This window comes from Rhinolophus ferrumequinum, chromosome 8, assembly GCF_004115265.2.
Source record: "Rhinolophus ferrumequinum isolate MPI-CBG mRhiFer1 chromosome 8, mRhiFer1_v1.p, whole genome shotgun sequence".
NCBI lineage: Eukaryota > Metazoa > Chordata > Mammalia > Chiroptera > Rhinolophidae > Rhinolophus > Rhinolophus ferrumequinum.
The window spans coordinates 78,240,153-78,258,804 of NC_046291.1; the positions used below are offsets into that span (position 1 = coordinate 78,240,153).

The 18,652-nt window shown below is 33.4% G+C and overlaps 1 protein-coding gene across 1 annotated transcript in view; it reads left to right on the forward strand.

Moving 5' to 3' along the window:
* The window catches only part of LRP1B (LDL receptor related protein 1B), a 1,793,989-nt gene that overhangs the window by 1,346,102 nt on the left and 429,235 nt on the right, over positions 1–18,652 (forward strand). The window contains exons 36-40 of the mRNA XM_033112843.1: positions 702–836; positions 1,409–1,538; positions 17,670–17,796; positions 17,938–18,089; positions 18,386–18,510. Of these exons, the coding sequence (XP_032968734.1) occupies positions 702–836; positions 1,409–1,538; positions 17,670–17,796; positions 17,938–18,089; positions 18,386–18,510 (669 nt within the window). The remainder of the gene's footprint in view (positions 1–701; positions 837–1,408; positions 1,539–17,669; positions 17,797–17,937; positions 18,090–18,385; positions 18,511–18,652) is intronic.

Below are 18,652 nucleotides of genomic sequence, written 5' to 3' on the forward strand. Positions count from 1 at the left end.
ATTCAAAAAGAACTGGTATTTAAAGACCCTATCATAGCATAAAGCTATTCCTCAAGTATTTTAAAGACCATTTGTACAATGAGATTTTGAAAAATAATCTAAGGGGTTTGTAGTTGACATTTGGGAAACTAGTACCTCAGAAGGTATAATTGGATGATAGGGGATTTTTAAGGCTTCATACATTTTGAATGACCTTAGGCTTAATACATCCTTGATATAGTTGCAATGCCCATATATTTCTTTCCATTCTGTCTCTACTTTGAGACTTTGTTGAGTTGATTATCTCCAGTATTGTTTTCTTTGTATTTAGAGGACTCAGACACAGGGATAGGTGTGAGGAGAAAAGAATGTGGTAAAAAATAACATGATTTGATATCAAGATTGAAAATTCATGGTGAGGTAAGGTAAGTATTTACTGATTTAAAGTAAGTAGGACACTGAAGAAAAAAATAATGAAGGACGGGATAGATCATTTCCATATATGTTTCAAAAATACTTAAAAAAATGACTAGGTTCTTTCATGTTGTTTTAATAACTTTCTTACTATTTGTATTAGTAAATTACCTTGAAGAATACTTATACTCTAGCACACCCAGGTTATTAACCTTCCAAATACTGATGCAACGTGATCCTAATATGTATATTGAAACCTTTTATAGTGTGTTTGTGTGTATTTTTTTTTCTTTCTGTCTTATCCATAGAAAATGATACCATCTACTGGACAGACATGGGCTTCAATAAAATTAGTCGAGCTAAAAGAGATCAGACTTGGAAAGAAGATATCATTACCAATGGCTTGGGAAGAGTGGAAGGGATAGCTGTTGACTGGATTGCTGGTATAACCCATGACTTTTTCTTTTTTTGTTTTATACCTATTTTAAGGGCTCAATCTGCTTCATAAAAATTCTGTTTCTGACTCATAACAATGTTTTTTTTAAAAAATTCTAGCTACAGGGGTAAATAGTCTTGTTGCTTTTGACTTTGTTCTTTCTTATGCTTTTGAACCTTTGGATAAGTGTTTTTATACAGAAACAGATTAGGTAGTGTTAACTTGGCCCAAATCTCCTGAGAATTGCAGGAGGCATGTAAATAGAAGTGTTAGTTATCTTGCCTGAAGTCTATAGAAAGTTCAAATAGATTGCTTTTCCAGGTGAGAGAAGTTTCAACTTATTTTTAATATAATGTGTCATTCTATGGTTTAAACTACAGATGTGTGAAATTTAGGAAGTATTTCATATTCGTTTATTTACAGCTTTTTGCTTAGGAAAGGCACTCATTAAAAAAGAATATAGGATATAAATCATTTCTTAAGAGTTATATGAATGCTCAGAAAGTTAATTTTAACCATAACTAGTAAATAATTTTCTTTCTCACATCTATATTATAAGCACATCTCTGTTTTTCCTAGGTAACATATATTGGACAGATCATGGTTTCAACTTAATTGAAGTTGCAAGACTCAATGGCTCTTTCCGTTATGTAATTATTTCCCAAGGCTTGGATCAACCAAGATCGATAGCTGTGCACCCAGAGAAAGGGTAATTTTAAGATTTTCATATATCTTTGAGTTTTAAGTGAGTTTTTCTTAAGTTTTATTTGTTTTTTAAATCCAGACATTCTTATTAATATTTATTTTTAGTTGTAATGTCCAAATCAAAACTCAAAAATATCTAAGCAGAAGAAAAAAGTTTATTTTCACTTGTTCATATATATTTTGGTACAGATTTGATAGGGTTAAATTTATTATGCAATTCTTTAATGTGTGTATAAATCCAAAAGAGTACACCAACATGTTTCTAGATTCTCAATTTAAAGTTCTGTTTTAGAACCATTTACATAATAGGTACTGAATTATTTCCTGAGTAAATGAAATGACCATTTGTTAGCCAACCTCATTCTTTAATATTTCTAAAGCTCCAATTTCTATTTATACCTATGATTGCCAAATCAACATGCTCATCCAAGCTTTCTTTTGCCTTGATTTCCAGATAAATATGTCTGTCTTCTTGACATTTCCATTTTCCCATTTGGATGTTTTATGGTCACCCAAACTTTACATATCAAAAATTGAAATGAATTCAATCTTCCAACCATCTTTAAAGATTTTTTTTTCCTTCTAAATATCATCAATCCATGACTCTCCATCTTCATAGCCTCCACTCTAATTAAATCTATCCTTACACATTTACCACTGCAGTAACTTCCCCTTTATCTCCTAACTTCACCAAAGGCTAGAGTTGATTTTTTGTCTTTTAATATAAATCTACTCAAAACCATTCAAAGGATTCCCACTGACTTTTGTGTAATGTCACGATCCTTCTTAACAAAGAATTTGTGTCACGATCCTTCTTAACAAAGCCCTATGTAAACATTCAGTCTCAAACTCCTGCTACTCTCTCCGTGCCATCTCAATCAATCTCTTTTGCACTTATTAGTTTTTCATATATGTTCAGATTTCCTATACTCTCCACTCCCAGCCTTTGAACAACCTCTTCCCTTTACCTGCAATGTTCTCCTTCCTACTTTCACCTTGCTAAATTTTATTTATCCTTCCTTGGCTTTTGTAATAGATTTAGATTGTTCTGTTATATGACACCAAAACACCCAGTGCTTTTATTTTTGTAAATTCTGCATATTATTATATGCTTATTTATTTAAATTTATATGCATAATAGCTCTATTTTTCACTGGATTGGATAATGTCTCTATTCTTCACTATAACTCTATGAGAGAAGAGCCATGTTTGTTTGTTTTATTTCTCTATCCCCATAATTGAGTACACTAGCTGGTACACAGTTGCTGACTAATAACTGTTTTTTCTTAAAAATATATATATATATAGAAGTAGTTCATGTAAAACCTTATATTGCTCTCCATTACTGTGTTTCTTACATTGCTGGTATGACTTGACTTAGACTTTTTATTTGTTTTGTTTTTAAGAGTAGGTAGTTTATGATTGAATTGAACTCCTGCCTTTTGGAGTGGAGAAAAAGTAAAGCCATGTTGTTCACCCAACGGCGTATTAGACAAACCAGTGTAAGGAACATGGATTTAGAATAAAGTCAATCTATGTGAAATATCAAGTCAAGTCTTATGGAAATCTGTAACCCTTCTTATTTATCATATGTTATATTTGCTTTTTGTAATATTATCACTTGCTTCACTTTCTTGTCAAATGCTGTAAAATTACGTCATAACATTAGGACAGTACAAAGGAAACAAACAAGTTTAATATAGGAGAGAGAAATGAAGCTAACACATTTGCCGCATTGAGTTAAAAGAAAGATTAAAACATCAAAATGAAAACAGCATCATTGGTTAGGAATGTTCTTGGATGCAAATAACATAACATTTAACTAGAGTTTGTTAAGTCTATAGGAGTTTTTGTTGTTGTTGTTGTTGTTGTTTTCTTCCCCCTACCTTTTTTAACTACCATCTTCCCTAGTTATATTTTGTTTTACACTTGATGTTATGGTTGCAAGCTTGACATAGGATCAGGGAGTATGTTTATACTTAAAGAAGAAGAGGAATAGGACAAAACACCCTTTCCTTGCTAAGCTATATTGTTTTATCTGGGAAGAGAAAGGTCTTAGTGTTAATCCTTTTGTTTTTCTTTAACCAGACATGGATTGCATGCCCAACCTTAGGTCAGTCAAGAGCCAAAGGGAAGAGATTATCTTGACATATTTAGGCAAGTTCTGTTTCATCACCTGGACTGTAGTCAGGTCCCTGTCAAACAGTGTACACTGGATAGCTGAACAAACTCAATTTTTATTATTAGGGAAGATCTTGAGGGTGAATTTCAGAGAGACAATATGAGGAAGAAGAAACCAACTCTCTTAACTGTTCTGTTTTAGCAGTCATAGCCATTCACTTTCCTTTCTTAGTTATTTTTCTCTTTGATGTGTTAATATTAGAGTTTCCCCAGGGCTCAGTCTTTGGTATTTTTCTCTTCTTGATTTGGTGGTCTTATCCCACCTAAATGTTAAGGTTTCTAAAATGTATACACACGGACCAGACCTCACTCTTGAATTCTAGGCTTTTTAATTTTCAATTGCATATTCAACATTTTCATTTAGAGATCTGTGGCAGATTTTAATCCCAAGTCATTGCAACAATATCTGACATTTCACATGCTCTTCTTACAATGCGACATTGACTCTTTTCCAAAAGGAGAGGTGGAATACCTTTCATATGAGGTCTGACAATTATGTTCACGAACTCATCCTAGAAAAAGTGCTACACACCTCATTGCTGAATATCACTATGGTTGTCTTTGAAGTATTCCTCTTGGGAAGCTATGCACTGATGCCAGCGCCTAGTCCACCCTTCAAAGCAGTTTTGGAACTCTTTTTCTGGAATGGCCATCAGAGCTGTCGTTATATTACCCTTGATGTCCTGAATGTCATCAAAATGTCTTCTTTCAATATTTCCTTTATCTTCAGGTAAAGAAAGAAGTCACTGGGGGCCAGATCAGGTGAGTCAGGAGGGTGTTCCAATACAGTTATTTGTTTACTGGCTGAAAACTCCCTGACAGACAATGTTCCGTGTGAGCTGGTACATTGTCGTGATGCAAGAGCCATGAATTGTTGGTGAAAAGTTTAGGTCATCTAACTTTTTCACGTAGCCTTTTCAGTACTTCAAAATATAATAGTAAACTTGGTTAACTGTCTAGTTGGTACAAATTCATAATGAATAATCCGTCTGATACCAAAAAAGGTTACCAATATCATTTTGACTCTTGATTTGGACTGACAGAACTTTTTTGGTCTTGGAGAATTGGCTGACTTCCATTGTTCATTTTGACACTTTGTTTCAGGGTCATATTGGCACACCTATGTTTCATCACTAGTAATAACATGGCCCAAAACATCATCTTGCCTCTCCGAAAAGTCTTGGCAAACTTTGACTCTCCTTTGCTTTTCATCAGTCCGCTCCTTCAGGACCTTTTTTGTACACACCTTTCTCATGCTAAGATTTTCAGTTAAAATTGTCCTGTTTCACTATCGATGTTTACTTGGTCTGTTATGCTTCTTACAATCAGCCGACAATTTTGAGGCAAAATTTGACAACTTTTTGCAATGTTTTCATCAGTTCTGCTCATTACTGGCTGCCCTGACCTATCTTCCTCAATGATGCATTCTCTCCCCTCAGAAAAATGTTTAAGCCATTTGTACACCGCCATTTTCTTCATTGCGTTATCCCCATAATCATGGACTAACATGTCCCTGATTTCATTTCCACTCTTGCCATGTTTAACAAGAAATTTAATGTTTGTTCATTGCTGTAATTCAAGCTCAGATATTCTCGTGATGACACTGAATAACACGTAATAACAGTAATGAAGGCCACTCAGCAAGACACCACCACACATTGACTCGAACACAGCTGAGAGACACTGATATGCCAAGTTTATGAAACCTTACTGAGCTGTTTGTACAGTGTGGCCAATGTAAGCCCATGGTGGCAAGTTTGTTAACTTAATTGTCAGACGTCGTACACTTGAATTTGGTTGGGCCCATGACTATTACGGAGATGATACTATGTGACTTCTAAGGCTATATTATAAAAGAAGATAAAGGTTCTCTTGGGATGCTCCTAGAATCAGCCACTCTGATGTGAGTAAGCCACGCAGCCCTGCAGAGGCCACATGTAGGTGTTCTAAACAACAACACTTAACTAAGGTCCCAGCTGATAACCAGCAATAACTGCTAGACATGTTGAGGTGACTGAGCCTTGAAATGATTCCAGTCCCCAGCCGTATGTCACCCTAACCTTCTTGTCACCACAGTTGACCTGAAGAAAAGATGAATTTATTCAGAGCTCTGATCAAATTGCAAATTCATAAGCAAATAAATTAGTGTTATTTTAAACCTCTAAATTTGGAGTGGTTTGTTCTGGAGCAATAGGTAACTAGAAATAGATCCATCAGAAATATTAACACGTCCAAAACTGAACTGAATCTTTTTATTTTCTATAATTATGACTTCTCCATTGGATGAGGTCAGTTCTGTTTTTTCAGTTGCTTAGGCCAAAACACTTGGCACCATCTTTGGTGTCTTTCGTACATACCACATAGCCAGTATACCAGGAATTGTGTTATATTTGGCTTCAAAATGCATTCATCTTCTACCAACTTATAACAATTTTTTTTGCTTCCACACTAGTCTGGGTTGTCTCTCTTGCCAACATTTCTGGATTATAGGGTAGCATCTTCTACCCTTATAGTTCTGCAGTCTGTTCTTCCTGTAGTGACCTAATAATTATTTTGGAATGTAATTAGTTCAAAATTTACTAGTGGGTCTCTTTTCATTCTGTTTAAAACACAAACCTAGCGTGGTTATTATTTTCTGCATTTAACAGATAAGGAAACTGAGTAAGCAATTTTAACTATAATACTGTCATCAAGTTGGTATGTGGGAGAGTAAGGTTTTGCTAAACTCCAAAGATTATGCTACATTATGTGTGTATGTACGTGTGTTTTATATTTTACATATATATATATATATATATATATATATATATATACACATATATATATAAAATGTTAAACATTACAAAAATTAATAATCAAAAATATCAAGCATATATGAAAACACTTTTAACAGTTTCAGGGTAAAATTATGATGAAAATTTAAAGAGTAGAACTATAAGTAAAGACAGAGTAAACAATAATGAGAAAATTATGGAGAAAAATTAGGAGAGAAGGCTTATAAAAACATTTTGAGTCGAGTCTGACTTGCCCCTGTATAGCCTCTTGCCTGCCACTGAGAGCCCATGGATACATGCCACCACATCTTGAGATGGAAGGGAGGGTGTAATTTTGTTTAATTCCAAGAATAAGACACATGACTCAATTAAATGTATCCATATCACAACGGTAAACTTGAAAAAAAAATCCTTTTCCAATGTGGCAGTATTTTAAAAATCCTTTAAAATTATAATCTATAACCAAGCAATAAATCCCTATCACCTCAATGGAAAAAAAATTTGATCGATTGCTGGACTGTGAATAATTATTCTAGGGGTAGGACCAAGTATAATTTGAATGTTATAATATCCCATACATACATAGAAAATGGTTTTGTTTCTAATGAAGGATTTCTTTCCTTCGTATATGTAGTAAGTCTGACACTTCATTTGTATTGTAGAGAACTGTTGTGCCAGGACTTTTATAGATTCATTGAGTTCAATTTAAAAAGTCTTTTGCTGCTACTTGTCAATCTAGTAGTTTCCTTTTTCATTATTTTATTTTTTTTAACTTTAATTAGTTTCAGGTGTACAAAGCAAAATAATAGTTAGACATTTACACCCCTCACAAAGTGATAACCTCCCCAATCTACTACACCTCTGACATCATATGTAGCTATTACACTTCCATTGACTATATTCCCTATGCTGTACTCCACATCCCATGAATATATAGTGTGTGTACACACACACACACACACACACACACACACACACACACACACACAGAGGGTGCCATAAAAATGTATATGCATTTTAAGAAAGAAAAAAAAACTGTATTAAAATTGCAATACTCAATATATACCGATAACAAAAGATGAATAGAAGTCATGTGTATACATTTTTTTATTACCCAGGGTGTGTGTGTGTGTGTATATATATATATATATATATATATATATATATATATATATATATATATATATATATATATATATATATAGAGAGAGAGAGAGAGAGAGAGAGAGAGAGAGAGAGAGATAGTTGCCATTCAGTATTATCCAAATTCAACTTCAGGTGTATTGTGCAGTGGTCAGGCATCTATACAGTCAATGAAGTGGGCTCCCTAGTAAGACAGGTGTCCATCTGACACCCTACAAAATCTTTACATTATTGATTATAGTCCCCAAACTGTATTTCATATCCCCATGACTATATTGGGAATATTAATTTGTACTTTCTGATCCCTTTATCTTCTCCCCCACCCCCAACTCCTTTTTCATTTCTTATCAAAACCTAGTGTAGACCCTGAAGTTGTTATTCCAAATTGTCTTTTCCTTAAGTATCTTTCATATCTGTACAGCCATCTTAGCATATAACTATACATACCACTCCCTATGATGATTAACAACATCAGGCAAAGGAACCCACATATAATTCACTTTTAGTCAGTTTATTCAATGAACATTTGGTGAATACTAATACTATGTCAGTACATCTTCTCTTCCTCCTCAGCCTTTAACTCAGTACCTTTTGGCAAAACAGGAGTACTTACTATGTGAAAGACACTGGTGGGCACTGTGGAGTATGAATAAGTAGAAACAAGATATTGCTGTTGTTCACAATGAGTTTTCTATTTAAACTTCCAGTTTAAAAAAAAGTGCAAAATTTCAGTTAAAGAATAGTATCGTCTTTTAAAGTAAAACCCACTTTCAGGCATAAAAAGACTAGATAAGTATAACTTAAGCTTAAATCTCATATCTAAATCTCATGGTAAAGTACTAATTTCCATAAGACCATTATACAATTATATTGAATTTTAAGGGAAAAGAGATAGGATGTAATTAGAGTAGGATGTAAAAGTGAGGGTAGCAGCAGCAATGGTTGTGATTACTAAAGGCTTCGTAGAGGGGACTTGAAGAAGAAATGTTTCTGAGATGGCATAAGACTATATTATATGAAGAAGAAATACAATAATAAAAAAAAATTGGCCAAGCAAAGGCCATTGACAAGAGGATAAGTACACGACATGCATGTAGGGAAGAGTAGGTAATGTAGCTGGAAGATAACATGGGGCCATAAAATAGGCAATAAGGTCTGCCGTATTTTAAAGACATCACCATGATGAAACCTTCTCCAGTTTACCAAGTGAAATCAAAACTAGTCGTGGACCTTCTCTCCTAAGCCTCCCTCCTTGCCCCAAACAACCCACTTAAGCAGAGATCAGAAGTGTGATGAGAGTTTATTGACATTGCAACATGCTTTAAATTAGGAAATTCTTTGAAATTTTTTTTCCTTAAATCATCCTAGGGAGGGTGTTATGTAGTGTGTGTATGTGTGTGTGTGAGGGGTTCTTTCTCTTCTCTCAAGAAAAGTAACGGAGAAAACTAGAAGCAAATATGTAAGTAGAAGACTAAAATAAATAGGAAAGCACAGTAAAAGGAAAAAACAAAAAAGTGTCACTCTCTCACTGCAACTCTTTAGGCCAGAAGCAGTCAGGTCGAAATTGGAGAGCAGGAAGAACATTTTAAAATAGATATTAGATTTAAGTTTAGATTTAGAAAATTAATCTTAATAATATGATTCTGTTCTTTTAACTAAAATTGTCTTGGAAGTCATGGGTTCTTCCTGAGATAGCAAATTCTGAAGAGATATTGAGTATAGCATAAATGGAATCAGGAGCTGGATAAATACACAGTCACTTCCTACTTATTCCCGCAGAATCCAACCCTGCAGTAAAGCATAGTAGTGGACGAGATTACCCAAGTGAGAGTGTAGGAAAAAGAAGTCAAGGGCAAAAATCAAGAATATGTTGATTAAGAGGGAAAAAAAATCAACAATAAGAGAGAGAGGGCCATTTCAAGTGTGCAGAAAATTTACTGTATCCTAGAAGTCAAGGGAAGATAGTTTTAGGAAGAAGAGTGGGTCGACAATAAAGAGATTAGGAAGGATAAAAGCTGAGAACAGAACATGCAATGGATGATTAGGATGCTACTGTTGCTATCAATTTCAGGAGATAAGGGCAGAAGCCAAATATAAAGAATTAATAAATGAAAGATAATTAGAAAGTAGAGCCAGTATATTTAGATTACAGTGACAGAAACTTGGGGAAGGGAGGGAAAGAGGGAAAAACAGAAGGTATGTTGAGGAGATAGTAGATTTTTCCCTCAGTATTTCCTTCCATTTGAGATTGAAAGTTCTAATAGCACTTACCTGATGGGTGCCTTTGAGTCACAGGTTTGATGTCACAGGTTTGGGTATCAAGGAAGTTTTTCTTAATATGAGATTCAGGGGTTACTGCACAAATTCATATGCAGAGGGGAAGAAACTGGCATAGAGGAAGAGGGAGAAAATGCACAAAAAGAGGAGACAAATTCCAGGAAGTGTAGGAGGAAAATTTCGAGTAAGAAGCAATAGGATGGAACAGGAATAATACGCGGCAGAAAGCAGATAGACAAGATTTGCATGTGACGCATATTTTTCAGAATAGAGACCTGCACCCAGTGTTTCTTCACTGAACTTCTGAAAAGGATTTTCAGCTTTTGTTCTTTCAAGAAATTTCTAAAACTGCTCATAGCCAAATTCAACATTTTTTTTCACTCCATTTGCCTAGTTGACATTTTTTCCATTAATTACCACTCAATAATATATTTTCTCTGTTAACTTCTCTAATTCTGAGTTTTCTTCTCTCTGACCTCCTTCATACATTTCCTCTAACATTTTATATTTCCTCTGAACATCTTTCTTCTTTTTTAAGGTGCTAATTGCCATTCTCTCTCTTGCTATATTTATCTTTTAAACTTATTTTCATGTTTTATTTCTTTGTTTTTAATCATTGCATTGCATTTCTTTCCTAACCATGGCATCTCTTTTTATGTTATCATAGTTCTTTGGTCCTGACAAGATTGAAAGAGTTTCCATAGTTTGTCATCACCATCATCTATTTCCATCTGTCACTATATCCTGTCATATTTTCTCTCCAGATGTCTCTTTAGATTTTAAATTTCTCTCCACTGTAACTATAAGCTCAGCACTGATTCAGCTGGATGAACTCAGTATATATTTTTGATTTCTTAATTTTTTTGTCCCTGAGACAAGATTTGCATTTCATCCCACAAAACAAGAAATCTTTGACATATGTAGCAATATCTTAAATATGATTTACCTTTATACCCTCACTCCTTCTTAAAAAAACATTTCTTAAGGGTTAAATAAGTCATATGAATAGATATATTTTTAGGACTTATAGTTAAGAATTGATGCACCTTTAAAAATATTAAGTTTATTTTCAGAAAATGTTTATTACTGTTTAGAAATATTAGTGATATGTTTTTCCCTATACATTATCCACATGTCTACTGACTTGATTTCAGTGGGATTAAAAAGTCTTTAAAATGGTCAGTCTATATGTTATTCAAACATTGATTTCCCAGTAATATTACATAGATATTTAATTGTCACAATTCATAGGACAAATCATAGGAATAAAGCACATTATTTCAATATTCTGTTTAAAGTTAAAACATGGCAGGTGATATTGCCAAAGGAAAAGGTGAACCATATGGAGTAAATTAACTCAATCCAAGATATAAATGTGCCTTGAAAAGTGGACATGAATCCTATTTTTGAACAATGGAAACTTGAAGTCTTTTAAAATGTAGCCAAATGCAAAAGAGAAAGCATGTATGAGTTTAGTTCAGCTTGAAAAATTAGTTTCTTTCCTCCATTGACTCTTGGAGGAATATGGGTACTGATACGTAATCTTAAAATCCAATTATGGTCAAGTAACTTGGGAATACCACAATTATGCCCCCGATTATAACTACCTCTCTCTCTACATGTTTCTGAGTGAGGTATATAAACAAACTATAAAGACAAATAAGACAATTGTCACACTGTTTTTCATTAGGAATTTTCTTAAAAATTCTGCAGGCACCCTTCTTTAAAAGCTAGTTAGGTCCTACTCATCTAGTCTTTTCCAATACGCCCCATCCTTATTCCTTAACCTCTATACATGAATCTTCGATCTTATCTCTCCCTCTAAAAACTGGGAAGAGGATTAGAAATGATCAAGCTGCCCTGGGATAGTCTATAATTGTAGCCGTGTGGCTGGTGGAAGAGAAAGTCCAGAAAGGTCATGCACCTCCCACTACGAGTGGCATCTCCTGGCCCAGACCACCAAAGCCATATTGAATGAAAACCAGACATAGCCACACACAAATGTAAGATCTTTTCTTAAGTTCTCAAGAGATCTGACCAACAAAGACACAGTAAAGGGGTAAAACAGAAGTTTGAAAGATTTCTCTCATTTGCCTTTAGGAATTTATTTCAATGCCAGTTTATTTCAATGTAGAATATCAAGGATAAGTTGGATAAAACTGATATACAACATATGTTGGAGATCATGAAACATATTAAAAATTTCTGTATCATTTTTGAAAAATTCTACATAAGCTTAGGAGCTCTAGGAGTGAGTCTGTAAGAATCTAGGAGCTAAACATTTCATAGGAAAATTCATAAATTATAGGGAAACAAAATATTATATGTTGAAGATACCCAAAAAAATGAATAAAAGATGGACCATTCACTCAATAAAACCATTATAAATATGTAAATATCAAACAAATATCATATATGTACATGCACATGTTTGTATTAAAATGGGAGCATGGGCAATGAGGCAGGGCTCAGATACATAAAAAATAAGGAATTAGATATAACATAAGGTGATAACCCTATGTGCTGTGGGATTACAGGTGCCAAATGCATTTTTCTTTGTGAAGAATTTTCTTCTGTACTTCTCCAGTGTTGGCTGAGCAACACTATTATATATGTGTACACAACTTATATGTATAATATTTGTTATATATACTTGTTATGTATATACAAGTAATATATATATTGTATTATATATTATATAATATATTATGTGTATAATATATATATATATATATTATACTTGTTTTATATATTTACTCAATATTGCAAAGTAGTGAATCAAGAAGGAATCTAATGTAAAAATTTAAAAGAAACATGCATAGAATAGGATCTGTTAAACAAACAATAGCGTGAAAATATTTTTTAAGCAGAAACGGCAAGAGAGAACAACTCAGATCACTTGTATCTTTATTTTGGCCCAAAAGAAATGTTCATTTCTGAAGTTGTTTATAGGAATGACAACTTCTGTCACCACGGCACTTCAACATTTTGTGTTGAAGCCCCTACTTTCATGACTTATAGAGGCTTTGACTCGCAAGTTAAACCATGTCTGTTAGCATTGTTCTCAGGTAATTATTTACCCATTTGCCTCTGCCATTAACAGTATGCTTCAGGAGGGTCACTAAGTCCAGTTTATTTTCTATCATCAGCACCGAGAACATAATAGGTACCTAATATTTGTTGAATGAATACATGACTGCAGTGAAATAATATATTTGAGAATCATCCACCGAAGTATTGACAAAAATAAATTTGAATAGTAGTGTTTAGGTTATGCTGTCTCTATCCTCTCTTCCTTTTAGCAGAGTATTCTGCTATTTGTAGTGGAGTTCCTTTTATATTATAAGAGCTTCTGTGCAATAGTAGCACATCCAGGACTTGGAAAGTGATTTGGGATTGGCATGCAATACTTTCTCAAAACAAAACTGCACATAAATGAAGAAAAATGAAATGTGATGAAGCCCTCACAGGAATGGAGAAGTTTCTACATTATACCATATGCCTCATAGGAGATGAAGGATTCAACTCATGTATTGTGAAATATATTCAAACTTTTACAATATTATTTTGCTTGTGCCCTGACAATGGAGACACTAACATGTGGGTCTACAAGGAATTCAGTTAGTATGAGTTTTAAGTGATTCCAGTGAAACTGCTAAGACATTGAAAATCACCAGCAGTTTTTGTCAAATAAAAGCTCATGCTCACATAAGTCTAGTTGCTATTGCTAATGTGTAGGGTTTTTCTTTTTTGTTGCAGTTGTTTTATTTTCTGTAGCTCTATTAAGTAATGCATTGTTGACCCCAGTCTGGCAGAGGACACAATGACATTCTTGGTTCTGTTCTCCGTGAAGGCAACTGTGTATATTATAATAGAATACTCCATGATCTTCATCTTTGTGTCAGCATGGACATTTTTAGTGATCTTAGGTTTCCTTTAACATATCTGATAAAGTATCTAAATCATGCTCTCTTAGAGAAGGCATAAGTATAGGAAGAAATGACAAGTTGATTGTAAAAATTGCAACACAGATCTGTGCTCCCAGGAAACAGTTTAGCAAACAAATAAGAGAACCTTAAATTTAAAGAAAACAGGTGATTCAAATTAGTTGCTTTACACTGTTGTTCATATATCTAAAACATATGAAACACCTTTAATACTATTTCTTTTCTAACAATTTAGACGTATTCATTCTTCTTTTTCTTCCTTACACTTCTTTATCATTCCTCACTAAAGTAGGAGCTGGAGGTTTGTTTCTAGAATATGTAGCCATCTCTCGCGCTCTCTCTCTCTTTCCCCATTGAAATTATTCAAGGACACTTATAATGCCTTGAGTGTATACTTTTCAGCTTGAATCTAGCTAATTATAACAGAAAAAAATTGTTTTCCTTTATAACTGTACCTGTCTGTGAAGTAACATCAGTATAATATGCTACATCTTTGGGAATTATACTGCTACTAAATTCAGTCTTTTACCTGACATTATCCAAATGTCAGTAATTAATTGGAAATTAACTCATGGTATGTATTCATCACGCATTTTTCTGCCAAGAACTTCTGTATCTAATTAAGACAAATGGGATATTTGTGTTATGATGTTTTCTGTTAGTATTCCTATGATTTCTGATAGCATTCCTGTAATCCTGCAATCTACTTTTGAATGTCCCTTTTTAAGTTTTGAATTTTAAATTCAGTAGCTGCAAGCCTCTGTAAAAAAGGGAATTTTCAGTTTGGGACAAATTATTATCCAGAGAAACTTCAATTACACAACACAGCATTTGACTTTGACAACTCTGAAAATTTTTGTGTCTAGAATAAAGTTGAGAAATATTTTTAGGGCTAGATTTACCAAGATAACACTCTAAAGGCAATTTTATTGACTATGTCATACAATCTAACAAACGTTTTCTACATCAAAATTTGAACTAAAATGGAGAAAACATCAATACATAATACTGTCACTGAACCTTAATTTCCATGGAGTCTCAAAAACCAGAGACAAAGAGTTTCGTTTCTTTCCATTGCTATAGATCATACTTAAATATAAAGAATCCATTTTCATTAAAAATATCTTAAGTACGTCTATGTAAATTACTGTCTTAAATTATTTATTTTAAATTATTTATTTATTTTAAGTTTCTCCCTGCAGTTTTATATGCTTAGAGAGTGTTCTTTCTCTAAATTTGCTTTATAATCCCCAAAGGTTCTCAAAGTGCTAATTCTATTCAATTCTTTACTTTCAATTTTATTCTATGGAGCAAATAAATTATTCTTTGCATGACATACAAGGTTGCTTACTTTTGATAGGTGTGCAGTCTTTTAGTTTTCTTAAGTCGATAAATTAGCGATAAAAGTGATTTTTGCAGTCAGATTTTTCTTCATACATTATATAGCTTATCAAATTGCTACTGAAATTTTGTGTAAAATCTGTATTCAGGGTGGTTTTATTTTGAATAATTTTATCCCTAATTTTATTGCCATTCATCCAGGTGTACTGTGTGAAAATGTTTTAAATTGAAAATGCATAGGGATTACTTTGAAAAAAAGAGAGAAACTTGTTCTCAATTCTAAGAGCTTTTTCATGTTTTCTGTTTTTAGCTGTGGAGATCTTGGTTATATACTCCTTATACCTACGGAAAAGTAGCATTTTATATAAGATTATTATACTTTTGTATTATATTTACATTTGGTGCCATAACATATCATAGAGAGGACAATATAGGCCTGGGATAGTAAAACCTGAGTGTGATTCCTGGCTTGGACCCTTCTCAGCTGTGTGACTATGGATCATTAACTTCCTGAGAAACAATTTTCAAAGCTCTGAGACTAAGGGCTATCTATGTTAAATGGCTGATTCAGTCCATTCACTCAAAATAATATTTTCATTACTCATTTACTTCATTGGAAAGCAGATTGCTATTAGATAAAAGACAGTATTCACATGCCCATTCACTTTCAAACTTTGGAGTATATCAAAGTAGAATGCAAGAATTGGATTGAATAAGTAATCACATTTCTGTCCTGGCTCCCAGAATGCCTCTTTCATAGTGTAACACCCCTTGCCGTTTTAGCACAGTGACTGACTAGTCATTTTAAGAGCATTATTAGTGCTAAAATTTGTCCTTAGAAAGTTAAGTGGAGCAACAAAATTTACCTCCTCGTTTAATCGTTATTTTACTTTTAATATTTTTAATATGAGAGTATCCTTTAAAGTTTTAAAAATCTTTAATACAACTATAGATATTTTCATGCCTGCTTCATCGTAGATCTAACCAATAAAATATCAGTTGGATTCCTTGCTACAAAATTATCTCTTTCTGGTTTATAGACCTTGTAAATATGAATAAAACTTTTCAGGATTAATGCACTTGGGATTCTAGCTATAGCTTTTTTTGGTTGTAAAAGTCCAAAACGTTTATTTTTTTACAGAATTTTCAGGGGGGAGAAATCAACTTTTAAAATAAATCAAAACAATATGCATAAAGGTAATACATATATTTTCATATAGTTTAAATATATTTCTATGGATAAACAATAGCGCCATTGAGTGGATATAAGATACAGATATTGGTCTTTGATTTTTCTATATGCAATCTCACTTTTTCTTCTTACATACGCTTAATCATACACACACACACACACACACACACACACACACACACATATTCAAACATACACAGAATATATACCCATGTTTGCCTGAATCACCAATTGCTATATTTTTTCTCAACTTTAATTGTTGCTGTTATCTAACAGTTAAACAAAAACTTCAATTGACATAACTTCAAAAAAAGGGATCTTATTTATGTAAAAACGTCTATTTCTGTATTGTAATATACATATTATAATTGTTGAATGAATAAGTGAAACAAAACGTGGATTATATATGTTCTGTTTTTCTTTTTTGGCATGTTGATTTATTTCATCATGCTCTTGATTTCCTTTCTATATTTTATTTTCCTCCAATTCCTTCCATATTACACTTTATATTACAAAATTGCTAAAATAGGAATGTCGACTTTTGTATGAATCCATGTTTTAAGATGGCATCACAGGGTAATTTATAAAATTCAAATTTGAATAGTTACATTTAGCAGCCTAAGTGGACAGAATTGTAAGTTACGATGCATTCATGTATACATTCATAAGTTAAATATTTACCTGCCAGTGATTTTTATTTTTAGATTTTTCTAATTACCTAGTGTTTTGTTGTAGGCGTAATAATGAATGAGCAAGAGAAATGAGCACTCATTGAGTGCTCATTGACTGTCCTCATTGAGCTTACAGTCTAGTGGGGGCAAAAATATTAATAAAAATAACATTGTAAAGAAATACACGTGTAAATTTGCCACTCTAATGCATGTTATGAAGCAGAGTACATGATGCAATAATCAGAGAGAACACTGAAGGTTTCTTGAAGGTAATGATGTTTGAGATATGAAAAACAGGAGCAAATTAGGCAAGTGAGTTGCAAGAGAGCATTTCAGGCAGGGAGCAGCATGTACTAGAGGCATTTGGTAGGATTTGAATCCGTCCTGGTAAATTCTATGAATGGTTAAATACTATTTTACAATACAGAAAATATATTTTTTACGAACAAACATATATATATATATATATATATATATATATATATATATATATATTAATTTTAGAATGTATTATTTTTTTTCTGTTAGTATAAATGTTACTGCTGTTATTATTAATGTACTTTTTGGTGTTTATCTGTGGATTACTATAAATCAACAATTTAATTTCAGCTACTTATTCTGGACTGAATGGGGACAGATGCCCTGCATTGGAAAGGCTCGCTTAGATGGCTCAGAGAAGGTTGTCCTCGTAAGCATGGGGATTGCATGGCCGAATGGCATATCCATTGACTATGAGGTCTGTTGGATTTATTTTCATAAATATTTAAAGTACTTTAACTGCCACCTTGATTTAGTCCACTTTTAGTGTTCTCTTATTTCGTTAATTAAGCACATAATCAAAAACAGCTTATCATACTACTTTTCAATTGATCTTTAGGAAAATAAATTGTACTGGTGTGATGCACGGACAGACAAAATAGAAAGAATTGACCTTGAGACTGGCGGGAATCGGGAAGTGGTACTGTCAGGGAGCAATGTGGATATGTTCTCAGTTGCAGTCTTTGGGGCTTACATCTACTGGTCTGACAGGTAATTTATTTTTTCATAAGTATTCGAGTCTCAAAATGTTATTTCAGTGCCAGTTGGCTTCACCCTTATAGGATTACCTGTTCCATAGCAAGGTCACAAAAAGGATCTCACAAACCCATATAATGTCCACGGGAAAGGCAGTCACTCTCTTTATTCCAAGCTCAACCGATCCAATGTCACAGACTAAAGTTGGTGTCTTTCCCTTCTGCTGGGCCATCTGTTATCTTCAGCTTCAATAACTGGCTTGCTTTGAACGAATTAAAGAGGGTCTATCATGTATGTTGTCTTCTTGGCAGAGCACATGCCAATGGGTCCATCAGAAGGGGCCACAAGAATGATGCCACGGATACCATAACCATGAGAATGGGCCTTGGAGTCAACCTGAAGGAGGTTAAAATCTTTAACCGAGTAAGAGAGAAAGGTCAGCATTCTTCTGTAATTAATATGTCGCATGACATTTCTTTCTCTTATTTTTTAAAATACTTATCAGACTTAAGTTAGGGATTAATTCCTACATGACTCCAAAACCTCAAAACCCTTTTTGTGTGTGTGTGCATCCAATG